The 14,127-nt window shown below is 40.1% G+C and overlaps 1 protein-coding gene across 1 annotated transcript in view; it reads right to left on the bottom strand.

Moving 5' to 3' along the window:
* Positions 1-13,617, bottom strand: part of CCDC175 (coiled-coil domain containing 175) — a 60,903-nt gene extending 47,286 nt beyond the window's left edge. Inside the window, exons 1-6 of the mRNA XM_011989571.1 lie at positions 13,405-13,617; positions 11,723-11,808; positions 9,438-9,549; positions 4,915-5,050; positions 1,687-1,915; positions 379-501 (exon numbers count right to left, since the gene is read on the bottom strand). Coding sequence (XP_011844961.1) covers positions 379-501; positions 1,687-1,915; positions 4,915-5,050; positions 9,438-9,549; positions 11,723-11,808; positions 13,405-13,561 — 843 coding nt within the window. The 5' untranslated portion in view covers positions 13,562-13,617. The remainder of the gene's footprint in view (positions 1-378; positions 502-1,686; positions 1,916-4,914; positions 5,051-9,437; positions 9,550-11,722; positions 11,809-13,404) is intronic.
* Between the last annotated feature and the right edge of the window lie 510 nt (positions 13,618-14,127).

Here is a 14,127-nt window from a genome sequence, read left to right as displayed (position 1 = left end):
CTTGGTTCTATTATTCCACATTCAGAATTAAGGACTCAGCCCATGGTTATTCATTTTGTTATACAAAATGAAGCAATCTCATGGAAATGTTATATATATCAATACATTTGGTTAGTTCTGTATGTTTGTTTAAATCAATATTTTCACAGTATTTTGGCCCATCCAATGCAGTTTGTATCTAAGGCATTCCACATTTCCTTCTTCCCATGATATCCCTGAAGAGGAAACCACAATTGCACCATAACGCTTTAAAGAAAGTGTCAGAAAATATTCAAGTGCAGAAAACATCCTCTCAGCATGACATGAAGATGCATTACAATCAACTCCTTTTTTACTGAGGTGCTAGATAAGGCTTAAACACACATTATTGTTTCTTACCGCTGCGGAAACAGTAACTGTTTCTTTTATTTTTGACATTTTAGTTTGTAATTTATCCAATTCTTTCTTCTTTTTATAAGTCTCCACTCTCTTTATTTCACAGATATCTTTAAATTCATTAATCTATAGTGACAAACATAAGAAACCAATTTAAAAAGCCTATAGCACAACAAAGTTTAGAAAATCTTTTAAAAACGGTGTCAACCTAATTCATATTTAAGTATAACATATTCAATTCAAGTATAGTAATAAGTAAAAAATAAACCAAAAAACAAGGGTTTCCTTATTTTGCAGTATCACAGGAAAAAGCATGAGCCACAAGGGCCAAACTGTAATTATTGAATATTGAAATAGTAAATTTATAAGAGCAATAATAACAATGATTGTTAATAACTAATTATAAAAGTAATTGTCACAGTAGTGATTTCATAGTAAATCACCACAGCAGTGGTGACCAGATTTACAATGTACTAAGCAGACAAGAAGAGTCAAAGGAAGAATTGAAGAAATTATCTGGGAATCTAAATTCACATTATTTAATGGGAAATAAAACCAGCTAAACACAGAGTAAACAAAATAATTAAAGACAGAGCAGCTTGTAATCCTGGAAAACTTCTTACAATTTTATCACACCACCACTTGTTAGACCCTAATGAACGATGTCACCCTCTTATCAAAACCACCTCTCCCAAGTCAACCAGAGCAGAACAAGGAAGAAACAATCATTACAGATCTGATGCTGAATTTTAATTAACATGACACAGCAGGCAGTTCAGCTCCTGCAGTGGCAGAAAAAGATGCCGTAGTTATCCCCACTCCACCCTCACAAATTTGCTGGTCTCGAAATATTGTTTTCTCTTTAAGGCCCTCAGTTCTGCCTGGCCCCACTGCAGGCCTCTGCTCTCTCTCATTCATTTATCAGGAGCAGCAGGGCTGGGCTGGTGCCCTATCGGAACACGCTAGTCCTGTGCATACAGACACAGTCTCGGGGTTATCAAAGGCAACTGGATAAGATGGTAGCCTATTCCTTGTCCCTATATGGCTGCATATAAGCAAGGGGACACCCCAGTGTTACAAATTCTGTCACTTAAATTCTTCCCCATGAACTGAGATGCTGCTACCAATCAAATGTCTTCCCCAAGAGCGGACGTGTCCTTGAGTCTCCCGCTCATCCCGTTTTCCCAGGGTGTTCACAGAAGATACCACGGAGGCTGCTTGCCAGCCTTGAGGACAAATAAATTATTTCCTGTTTCCTGCTCCAGATTCTATACATTATTGTATTTTTAAAGAATAAATCATGCCACTTACCTGTGCAGTCAACTCTTGTTTTCTTATCAGATATTCTGCCCTTTCTTTTTCCATTAGCTCCTCTGCCTCTTGAATACATTTTTTTTGCAATGCTATGTCTTCTCTCTTCAAATTTATTTGGGTATAAGTCTCATTTATGTAAACAGTGGTGGTGGCTTTTTTCTCCATAATTTTGTTGAGTGACAGGACAAACCGTGCATGCTTCCTTGCTAGCTCTTCCTGCTTCTCCCTAGGAGAAAAGAATTGCTCACAGAGTGAGAAGCACAGCTCCTAAGAAAGGAATAAAGTCTGTGTGGTGAGATGAGCCCTCAGCAAGAGGAAAAGTGTAAGGAATAGTTATTTTATGACTGTGTTTATGATTGTCGAAACTTGGTTGAAAGCCAGGCGCAGTGGCTCATGCCTGTAATCCTAGCACTTTGGGAGGCCAAGGCAGGCAAATCACCTGAGAGGTCAGGAGTTAGATTCCAGCCTGGCCAACATGGTGAAACACTGTCTCTACTAAAAATACAAAAATTAGCCGGGGATGGTGGTGTGCACCTGTAATCCCAGCTGCTCGGGAGGCTGAGGCAGGAGAATTGCTTGAACCTGGGAGGCAGAGGTTGCAGTGAGCCGAGATCATGCCACTGCACTCTAGCCTGAGTGACAGAGTGAGACTCTGTCTGAAATTAAAAAAAAAAAAATTGAGATGAGGACAGAAGGAAACACAAAACAAGCATCAACCTTGCAACTTTTACCACTTTTGAATGTAACGTGGCCTTGCCTCACACCACCCGTCCCCACATGCCAGGTGGTAACCACAGGGCATTTTGGGTTAAAGTACACAATGACTCAAAAGTAGTTTTGAGCGGGTAAATGGGATCTGACCAGATGAGTGTTTTGATATGTATTGTCATCATGTCTAGCTCATCAACCTGAGATACACTGTTAAGCTAAAGAAAGAGAAATCTCATCACATCTCCAGCTACCCTGGATGCTACAACCCTGCAGGCAGGAGCCAACAGAAAGCTCACCTTCCTCTGGATAGAAACTAGGGAAAGAAAAGAGTCTATCTTTACGTTTTGGAGGATGCCTGAAACCTCATTTGAGCCCTCTTACCTTCTCCCATCTGTAGCCAACTCTGAGCTCATTAGGAGTCATTGACCTCACACATCCATTGCTGGGCGGTGTCCATCTGAGGAAGACCTCAAGATCATGTGAGGAAGACCTTAAGATTTTGTCTACCCCGAGACTAACAACAAAAGGTTTACAAAAGGGACAATTGGTGCCATTTCTCTATTTTCCTTTTTAAAAGCTCCTGCAATGTAAAGACCCTTTCCCTTTTGCTAGTCCTCAAGGCTGGCGAGTTTCAGAGGAATTGTGTTTGAAGGCTCAGGAAAATAAAAGCAGGCTGCTGGGAAGTTTACTTCCAGAGGTCAAACTCCACAAAAGAAATGCAATAAAAAGAAGTCTAGGTGAGAGGCTCAGTAGGTGGTCAGATAATGGGTGCTTTGTGGATGCAGCAGAGGAGGCCTTCTAAGAATGAGTCAACCTGAGGACTGTGGAGCCTTGGGGAAGCAAAGCAAAATAAGTGACATCAAAAAACCTCACTAGGTGTGTTGTGATGGGCTGAGAAGAAAAGAACACTCACACAGTGTGGAACCTCAGGAAAACACATTCAAAGAGCTGCTCTGTCTGTATCTAGTTTTTGAAATTTGCCCAGGACAGGAGACATATCCACCACCAGTCAGAGCTTGTGAACACTTCGAGATGCATTTTTCTTTGAAAAAAATGATGCAACAAATGATTGTAGCTTGATGATGCCAACACACCTGCCACCACCTTCTGTTTGTTATTGCCTTTCCATAAAGATTTGTCTAGAACAGTGGCTCTCCCAATGTGGTCAGGACCAGCAGCAGCAGCATCGCCTGAGAACTTGTCAGGAATGCAAATTCTTATCCCCACCGCATTCCTCCCAGATTTATTAAATCAGCAATTTTGGAAGCAAGTCCCAGTAATTTGTGTTTTAACAAGCCCTCCAGGTGATTCTGATGCAAGCTCAAGTTTGAGAATCACTGGTCTATAGGAATGTGATGCTGCTGACTGGCTGATATAAATATCTAGCTTGGGTTTTATTTTTCTTGCTATTAGTTTAGCAATTGTGGTTTCCTCTTCAGGAATAGGACTAGTTTAGGAATAGTCTAGTTTATGTAGCAGGCTCTGGCCATGGTGGCTAGCATGCACCATGCACAAATCTGTATTGTGAATCCCCAACAGGATTAGAGAATGTGGTATTTCTCAAACTTATGTAATCATGAACTTTCTCTTTTGTGGAGCGTCTCCCAGCACAGGTGTACTGAGAGCCTGGTTCGGGATCCATGTCCCTGGGCCTTGAGGTCTCTACCTGATTACTGATCTTTGATATCTGGGGCACCCTGTGATAATTTTGGCTTCCCAAGAACACTTTTTTTCCCCTATAATAAGAGCTCTTTGTGAACATTTCTCACTCTGGAAACCAAAATGCTGATATTTATGATATTTATTAAAATGTATCAAATTTTCTCACGGGGTAATTCTTCAAGGGCTCTATCTTTAAGAATATATCTCTTCCTTTCATGAGCTAGCAAAGAGTTGTGACCCCCATTTCACAGATGGAGAAAATGAGGCTCACTAAGGGGTATCAGATCTTGAGCTACAGGCAGTTTCATATATTATCTCATTTAATTACAGATAAAATCTGGAACCCTGTCCTGGGAACCAGCCTCATCCTCAGTCCTCCAGCGAGTTACAAATATGACTAAATATCTTCAATGAACTGAACTAGATACAACAGGTCTGGTTTGACATTAGATTTAAAATATAATCCCTGCAAGATTTCTTACTTTGGTGGTGGGGGTTTGTAAACTTAATTCTATGAAAATGAAACCTAAACCCACTGGGTGTCTACCTTTGGAGGTAGCAGTAGAGGTAGTGTGTGATTTACAAACAGTTGTTGCTGCTGAGAAGCTGGATTGCCTCTGAAATATTACAGGCCTCCTGGCTGCTGTGGTTGAAGATTTTCTGCTCTCCTCCTCAGCCCTCTGTGGCCATCACCTTCCCTATCCCATCAGCCTGGATCATCTCCTACAACCCATCTTCACCTCTCAACTTTCCCTGCCCCAGTTCAGATCAGACAGTAAACCCCTCCCGACAATTTTCCCACTCCAGCCACAGACCCCTACTCCCTCAAATATTGAATATAAGAATACCTACCCCAGAGCTTCATTATATTCTTTCAGGTCAGTTATTTTCTTCTTCAGAAGCTCTATTTCATTTTCTGTCCTTGTAATTCTCATTTTTATTGTATTTATCTCAAAAAGATTTAATCTGCGAGCGTCTCTGACACATTCTTCAAAGTAAGTGGAAATGTTACTACATTATTTGAGGAAGAGCACAATTGTAGATACTGACTTTCATGAAAAAAAAGTCTTTCTTTGAAATATTCTTTTAATAATGTTTTTGAGAATCAAGTACCTCTTACTCCCTTGGTCCCTCTCAATCTTACCTACTAATTATTTCCCTTATTTCTGCTGCTGTTATGGTAACCAGCTTTCTGTGGGCTTGGCTCAACTTCAGACAGGTGCAGTCTGATGGTGCCTGATTCCTGCCTGTTCCATGCACTTCTCACCTCCTGCCTAGGACTTCTGCAATTTCTACATTGGACTTCTTTATGCACCCACATCCATGCATGTATAACCCAGAAGTACAAGAGGTAGGGCAAGCATCAGACCAATGATAGACAGGAGCCGGTGCAGAAATATTTCTCCCTCTCTCACACTGATAGATGGTCCTGAGAAGAAGTAACACTGGGTCTTGGGGGCTTCTTCTCATAATTAATTAGTTTCAGTTAGCAGCAGCCAACATCATAATCCACCCCATATTGGCTCTCCCTTGTCCTCTGTTTTGGTCTCCTTATCCCATCCTCCTCTTTGGATTCTACTCCCTAATAAAATAATAATGCAAAAGTCAATGCCTCAGGTTCTGCTTTGTGGGAGAATCCAATGTATTAAAGAAACAATTATTCACCCATAAATAATAAGTCAGTGTAATCACACGTGACTTCAAAGGATTAGCTCAGTGTATGACAGATGGTCAATATGCATGAATTTTTGAACACTGCTGTTTAGGAAGGTGCTGGACTAACTACTCATTTCTACACAACAAACTCCCTAGAAACTAGCTGGTAGCTCTCCTGAGAGAGCTAGGGAATTTTTTTTTTTCTAGGCTACTAATTAAATTGCTTGTTGCAGCAGGCCTTCTCAAACTTTGTGTCTCAAATATGCACATACATCATTTGGAGATCTCGTTAAAATGCAGCTTCTGCTACAGCGGGTCTAGGGTGGGCCCAGAGATTCTGTATTTCCTCACAAGCTCTTACATGTTGCTTATGCTGCTGAACCAAAGACCACACTTTGAGTAGCAAGGACTTATGACGTAAGGCCAACTAACTAAATTTACATGGTTAAGCATTTAGCATGTATCAAGGACCTTATAAGCTATTATGGTATTTTCCCCCTTCTAAAATATATTTTTCTGATTATAAAAGCAACCCAATCTAAAAACTAAAGAACAGCAAACAAAAAAGAAAAAACACTCTTAATTCTACCTTTGGTGCAGATTCTTCTAAATCTGATTTTCTTTTCCTGCACATATAGTTTGTTATATTTTCCCTGTCAAATTAGATTAACACCAAGCATATTGTTTTAAACCCACTCTATCAGTCAAGGTCCAATTAGGAGATAGAAATCTCACAGTAAATTGAAAAGGGAAAGTTTAATAGAATAAATTATTAACTACAAGAGAGGATTAGAGTAATTAGAGGATTAGGTAATGGGTGGTAAGAAGTGAAGAGAACTTGAAAGCATTCAGAAATAGCAGACATAAGGAATAGCCACCATCCCTAGAGCTGAGATACAGTGCTCAAGGAAAGAGCACCTGGAGACCTGGGAGCTAGGCCTCATTAGAGAGGCTGTGTCTCATTAGATGGCAAAGAAGTTCGTGAAATGCTGGGCTGATAGAACTTGCTGGAAATCTGCTCTCTGGGGGTGTTAGGGGTCCCTGCCCACAGAGAGGTGCCATACTTCAGAACTCACTGCAAAACTACCCAAGGGGGTGCCAGAGAAGCTCTTTATGGAGAGGTGCCTCATTGGTAGTTGAAGCTACCCAAGGGGTACTGGGGGAAGCTGCTGGGCATTGTGGACTGCTGGATGCTGCAGGACCATGGCCTGGAGAAGCTGCACACACCATAAGAGTCAGCCAAGTTGAGCACACTGGAACCAGGAAGAGAACCCCTTCCTCCTCCATATCCCTCCTATGCCCTCTGCGGACAAAGCTGAACATTGTGCCAGCTGGTAAAGGGGAAAATTTACAGGATCCAGCTTCCTTATCACAAAGTAGAGGCAATAAATGGCTAACTGGAAAATCTACCTTTTATTTTTTTACTTATTAAGACCACTGTTTTTAGGTTGGGCTCTCTGGGAAATAGATTATAAAATGTGTGTGTAGAGCATTTATTGGGTAGTGCTCCGAGGAACATCTCTTTGGAGGAAATGAAAGGCTGGGCAGAGGAGGAGGTTAAACTGTGATGAGCTTTGGAGCTATGATCATGCTGTGGAGTTGTTCTACATTGAGGCAAGGAGCCAGGCCTTTGTACCCTCATAGTGAACAATCATGAGTGCGGGTGGCAGGCACTAGGGAGAGAATATAACTTGGAGTGAAGCTTCTCTCTTTTGTTTTTGTTTGTTCGCTTGTTTTTGTTTTGAGACGAAGTCTCGCCCTGTTACCCAGGCTGGAGTGCAGTGGTGCGATCTTGGCTCACTGCAACCTCTGCCTCCCGGGTTCAAGCGATTCTCCTGCCTCAGTCTCCTGAGTAGCTGGGACTACAGGCATGCGCCAGCACTCCTGGCTAATTGTTTTTTGTACTTTTAGTAGAGATGGGGTTTCACTATGTTGGCCAGGCTGATCTCAAACTCCTGACCTTGTGATCCACCCGCCTCAGCCTCCCAAAGTACTGGGATTACAGGTGTAAGGTACCGCACCCGGTGCCTTCTCTCTTTTGTTGAAGGTAATTCCTGGAGAAGAACTCAGCTGTGAGCCTCAGTCAATATACCTGGCATCTGGAGAAATAAAGTTTGACCCTTACCCCAAATACAAAATTTACCTTAAAAAAAAAAAAAAAAAAGGATTGAAGACCTAAACATAAGAGCTTAAACTGTAACACCCTTAGAATAAAACATAGAGAAAAGCTTCATGGCACTGAATTTGGCAATGATTTCTTGACTGCATCAAAATTTAAAACTTTTGTGCTTCAAAGGTCACTATCAACAGAGTGAAAAGGCAACCCATGGAATGGGAAAAAATTTTGCAAATCATGTATCTAATCAGTGGTTAACATTCAGAGTACATAAAGAACTCCTACAACTCAACAACAACAAAAAAAACGAACCTGATTAAAAGATGGATAAAGGACCTGAATAGACATTTCTCCAAAGAAGATGTACCAATGGCCAATGAGCAGACAAAAAGAAGCTCAACATCTCTAATCACTGGGGAAATGCAAATCAAATCACAATAAGATAACACTTCACAGCCACTTGGAGAGTGATCAGAAAAATCACAAACACAAAAATCTGGAAAATAACAAGTACTGGCAAGGATGTAGAGATACTGGAATCCTTGTGCATTGTTGGTGGAAACACAAAATGGTGCAGCCAGTGTTGAAAACGGCAAGGCAGATCTTCAAAATATTGAATATATGACTCTGTAAGATCTGACCCCAGTAAAAAAAAAAAATGAATGTACAATTACCATATAATCTAGCAATTCTGCTTACGCATAAATACACAAACAAACAAACAAAAATGAAAGCAGGGACTTGGATACAGGTGGAATATCCCTAATCCAAAAATCTGAAAACTGAAATGCTCCAAAAACATTTCTTTTGAGCATAATTTTGGAAATGCTCCAAAACCCCAAACCTTTTGAGGATCTACATTATGATCAAAGGAAATGCTCAATGAAGCATTTCAGATTTATGGATTAGGGATGTTCAACTGGAAAGTATAATGCAAATATTCAAAATTCCAAAAAAAAAAAAATCAGAAATTGGAAACATACCTAGTCACAACTGTTTTGGATAAGTGGTGCTCAACTTATATTTGGATACCTATGTTCGTAACAGCATTATTCACAACAGGTAAAAGATGGGAGCAACCCCAGTGACAATTTGCAGATGAAATGGATAAGGAAATGTGATAGATACAAACAAATGAAATATTATTCAGCCTTAAAACGAAGGGCAGTTCTGACACATACAACAGTATGAATGAACCTTGAAGATATTATGCTCGGTGAAGGAAGCTGGTCATGAGGACAAATACTGTATGATACTACTTATATGAGGTACCCAGAGTAGCCAAAACTCAGAGACAGAAAGCAGAATGATGGTTCAGGCCAGCCAAGTTGCCTGATTTAATTGGATAAATACCAATTTGGAATGGGCTGATCCATTTATCTATAGTCTGTATAGAAACAAAACTATATAAATTCAAGTGTTATATATACTATTTCCACTTAACATATAAGAGAAAATTATTATGGACTTTACTGTGTTTGTGTCATGTATGCTTTCTAGTTATATCTTATATGAGCAATAACTATGAAACTCATCTTGTTGAAAGTACTTCATTCTATTATAAGATCAACTAAATTTCTAGAGTTGATAACCTCAAAAGTACCTTCCAATTCCCTCTTAATGCTACTGGGAAGAGTTTCCAATAGATAGTATAGTTTGTTGAGTTCCATGCTTTCAATCTCCAAAAGATCGATTGTGGCTTTTCTCATTTCTTCCTGAAAATTTAAATTACATTTTTAAAAAGTTAAGACACTAAAATAGTAAGATTGATTTCCTAAACAATGCCCTATAAATGTTTTCAGGGGTCAAAATATAATTTCATTAAGTATCTTCTGCCATTATTTTTATTTGGAACAGAAACTGGGAAAAGTATCTACAGTCACTATTTAAGGTGTCTGTTAATTTATCTCTTACTTTCTATTGATTTTATTCTACTGAGAAATTATCTTTTCTTTATGAGTATCTGTTTCTTATATGCAGTTTCAATCCATTTAAAAGGAAAGACGCTAACAAAAATGGTAATATTGAGAAAGAAAGCTACTTATTAAAATATGGAAATTGCCTATGAAAATATGCTTAGGTATAAAGAGAACAATGGTTTTCTCATACACACCTACAAACCCCAACAAATAGGTAAAGCTGTTATTATTACTTTTAGGTGAGGCTACTTTAAGAAAGGAAACACTGCTGAGAAATCAGTTGGTGGGAAAAAATAGATAAATCATCTTTTAAATAAACTGTCATAATAGCTATAGCTATTTTATGACCTGAGAACCTGCCATTATATTTTATGAATTATAAAAAGCAGACTATATAATTACATATATAGTATGATCACTTTTCTGTAAAAAATGAAATTCAGTGCAGTCATCACCTATACCCTGAAAGTAGAAAGTATATTCATCAGCATTAATTGTGATTATTTTAATGTGGTCCTTTTGCTTATCTATTTTTTCTAAATTTTTCAGAGTCAACATGTATTACTTTTATAATAATGAACATTTATTACTTTTAAAAATAAAAGGATTGATCTCTGTTTTTTTTTTTTTTTAATGGAATCTCGCTCTGTTGACCAGGCTGGAGTGCAGCAGGGCAATCTCAGCTCACTGCAACCTCTGCTTCCTGGGTTCAAGCGATTTCTCCTACAGCCTCTCCAAGTAGCTAGAATTACTGGCTCCCGCCACCATGAGGAGCATAAAAAAATAAAAATAATTTTTGTATTTTTAGTAGAGGTGGAGTTTCGCCATGTCTTGGCCAGGCTAGTCTCGAACTCCTGACTTCAAGTGATCCACCAGTCTCAGCCTCCCAGAGTGCTGGGATTACAGGCATGAGCCACCACACCCAGCCTAATCTCTGTTTTTTAAGAGATTTCACAGCTCGGATATTAAATGAATACAGACTAGATACTTTAACCACAATAAATATTTTGGCCCCTTAAAATCCTAGTGAAAGACATAACTGAAAGAACCAAGCAGGGAAAAATGTTTCCACAGCACCACAGTGCTGCACAACACACATGATCCCTAAGTGTTTACATGTATCTACTCAATTAAGTAGGATTGTAAACTATGATTATGTAGTATAGAGATATATATATGTGTGTGTATGTGTGTATAATATGAAATGTAAAGTAATAAGAGTTTTATCAGCAGTCTGTGGATTCAAACTCATTTACAGCCATATTTCTACATTTTTAGCAATTTGATATATAGTAGATTCTTATTCAATATTTTTAAATAAAATGGAGAGCCTTCGCCATTCTGACTGTGCCAAGGAAGCATTGTCAATATCGTCCTTGGCCGAAAAGAGAGGTCTGTGACACCTCAGAAGGAAATTCTTTAAATACTTCTTCAACATGTCTTTGATAGGGGCTAGATAAGTGTAATTGAAAGAGTTCCTCTTGTTTTTCACTAACAGTACAGTCTACTTCAGTGAAACATATGTCAAATAATCTTTGACCAGTTATGCAAGGAATTGCTTATAGAGAACTGAGTTAATTAGCACCATGCTTGCAATTTATTCCAGAGATTGTGTGTGTATTTGTTTTAAGGAATGCTTGTATATTGGTGTCCCAAGCATTTGCCCATGTGGTCCACCTCTTAACTGAACCCTATTATCACCCACATTGCTTTCTCTAAATGAGCTTGCCCTCATCCACAGTCATAAGCCCATAATTTAGTTTCTCCATGGAAAATCCGGTAACAATCCACAGTTGATCAATAATTATGCAAATACTTACAAAATTGATAGAAAAATATTTTTAAGTTCAAGGTAACTATATTCTCTAGTCATCTACTTAATAGTTTGAACAGAATTGTTGCTAAATGAAAGTTTGATGAAGAAATATGTGGAAGATTGAAGAAATGGTTGTTATAGATAATACAATACCAATTTCTTAACAGCTACAGCAATGTCCTTAAGAAAGATCTTAGCTTCTTCATTACATTTAAAATAGTCACTTTGCAGTGATCGTTCTGAAAAAAAATTAGAAAATAAAGATCTCTTATTTATCTATCCAAATTCTACTTAACCTTTTATGATCTAGCGCAAATGCTTACTTGGTTGGAAGTTACATCTTCAGTCTCTGAATTGTTATTGTACATTACACTAATCTCTTTTGTACTTATTTCTTATTCCACAATGTTATAATTTAGGTATATATTTTATGCTCCTTGAGGACAAATGTGCTGGAGATTTACATATTAATATTTTATAACTCCTACTCAGGGCAAGAATGTGTAATGATTTTTTTTCCCTGTGAAATATGTTCTGAGTGTCTAGATATTATTAACAGAAAAATGTATTTGTACATAAGTACTAGGGTTGCAATGGCATGCTGATCTAGAGATCAAGTATGAAGAGAGTTCAAGGTTCTAGCTCTATCATTGACAATGACCTCAGATACATGCGAATAATTTAGGTCTTAATAACTTTAGGTCTCCTCAGTGGTTAACATTCTTTTATTTTATTTTATTTTTTATTTTTTTTGAGACGGAGTCTCGCTCGGTCGCCCAGGCTGGAGTGCAGTGGCGCGATCTCGGCTCACTGCAACCTCCGCCTCCCGAGTTCAACCTATTCTCCTGCCTCAGCCTCCTGAGTAGCTGGGATTACAGACGTGCGTCACCACGCCCGGCTAATTTTTTGTATTTTTAGTAGAGACGGGGTTTCACCATGTTGGCCAGGCTGGTCTCAAATTCCTGACCTCAGGTATCCACCTGCCTCGGCCTTCCAAAGTGCTGGGATTACAGGCGTGAGCCCCGGCGCCCAGCCAACATTCTTCACGATAACATTCACCCAAGCATATTTGCCAAGAATTGTGAAATTAACCTAGTGCATTTAAGGAGGAAAATAAAAACTATCCCAAATTAATAGTAACATTGTAACATAAATCAATACGATTATCTTGAAGAAATGGGATGATTCTAGTGAAGCACTGAAATGTTTTGTTGTTTGGCCTAAACGGTTTTTGCACCGACCAAGAAACACCCTTTCTTGGATTATCTTACCTTAAGTTTAAGTGACTTGATTACAGGTTCAGCTTTCTAACTGAAAAATATTTTAACCTGGCCCCATCCAAGGTAATTTTCTATTAGAATCTCCTAAACAACCTTTTACATCTAATTTTTCTTGCTTAATACAACAGGAGCCTCTTAAACACTCCCTTTCCTATTTGCTTGTTAAATTTTCCAGTTTGCCATGGCAAAATGTGGGAGGATGTTAACTTGTAAAGGAAAGGCAGGAAGAGGACTGAAATAGAAGGCATAATCTAAATGCAGGTGTGTACTCAGGTGGCAGGCATAGGGCAGTGGCTTGAGAGTCCCGGATTTGTCACCAACCACTATTGAGGGTTGAGGGAAGTCACCCCAGCTGCGCTAGAGCAGGAGAGCTGGGCGCTTGGTCCCACCCGCCACCTCTCTCTCCCCGGCCTCCAAGGAGCGGGGAGAAGGCTCTGCCCTGGCCAGTGATGCCCTGGTTCCGGGAGGAGAGTCCCCGCTCAGCGTTCCCGCTGAGCGCCTCCTAAGCGCCACCTCTGAGGGCACGTCCCTTCCAGCGCCCGAGGGGCGTCTCACCCACAACAAACAGCTGCTCCAGCGCCTCGACCGCGACAGAGGAGCCCAGGGTGGAGGGGAAAGTGCATAACTCCAGGGAGGGGCCGGTGGAGACGGCGGCCGCCTGCACCAGCTTCTCGCCAGCGCCCAGCCCTGGGGTCCAGGGACTCAGGGCCATTTTGCCGTTCTAGCTGAGTTCCTCCTAAGCCGGAGCCAGGGATTGCCGGTTGCCACGGGCAACGAGGACGCCGAGGTCCTGGGGCGCCCCCTCGTGGCCCGTACCTCTAATAGGTACTTCCCTGGTTCTCTAATTTTATTCACAATAATTAAGCAGTCCGGGAAGAATGACTCTCTCTTTAGCTAACTTTTCCCCCTTTCAATTTACATTTCGTTAGTTCAGGCCTGTGTCTTTTTTGTGGAGCACTGGAATCATAATAATGATCACTTCTGAGCGCATCTTTGTGCTGGGTACTGTCGGATAACCTTTATATACAGTAGCTCACTTATTTCACAAGAACTTTGTGAGCAGGCACTTTTAATACCTCCACTTTTACAGACAAGTAAACTGAGGCGCGGGCGACTAAATGAACTGCTCAAGACCACAAGAGGATAATATTGGATTTAAATCGACGTCTGGGCCGGGCGAGGCGGCTCACACCTGTAATCCCAGCACTTTGCGAGGCCAAAGTGGGATCACCTGTGGTCAGGAATTCAAGACCAGCCTGATCAACATGGTGAAACCCC

This window comes from Mandrillus leucophaeus, unplaced genomic scaffold (genome assembly GCF_000951045.1).
Source record: "Mandrillus leucophaeus isolate KB7577 unplaced genomic scaffold, Mleu.le_1.0 Scaffold359, whole genome shotgun sequence".
Classification (NCBI taxonomy): domain Eukaryota; kingdom Metazoa; phylum Chordata; class Mammalia; order Primates; family Cercopithecidae; genus Mandrillus; species Mandrillus leucophaeus.
Note: the sequence above shows the minus strand (reverse complement) of the source record. Positions and strands in the feature narration are given on the sequence as shown.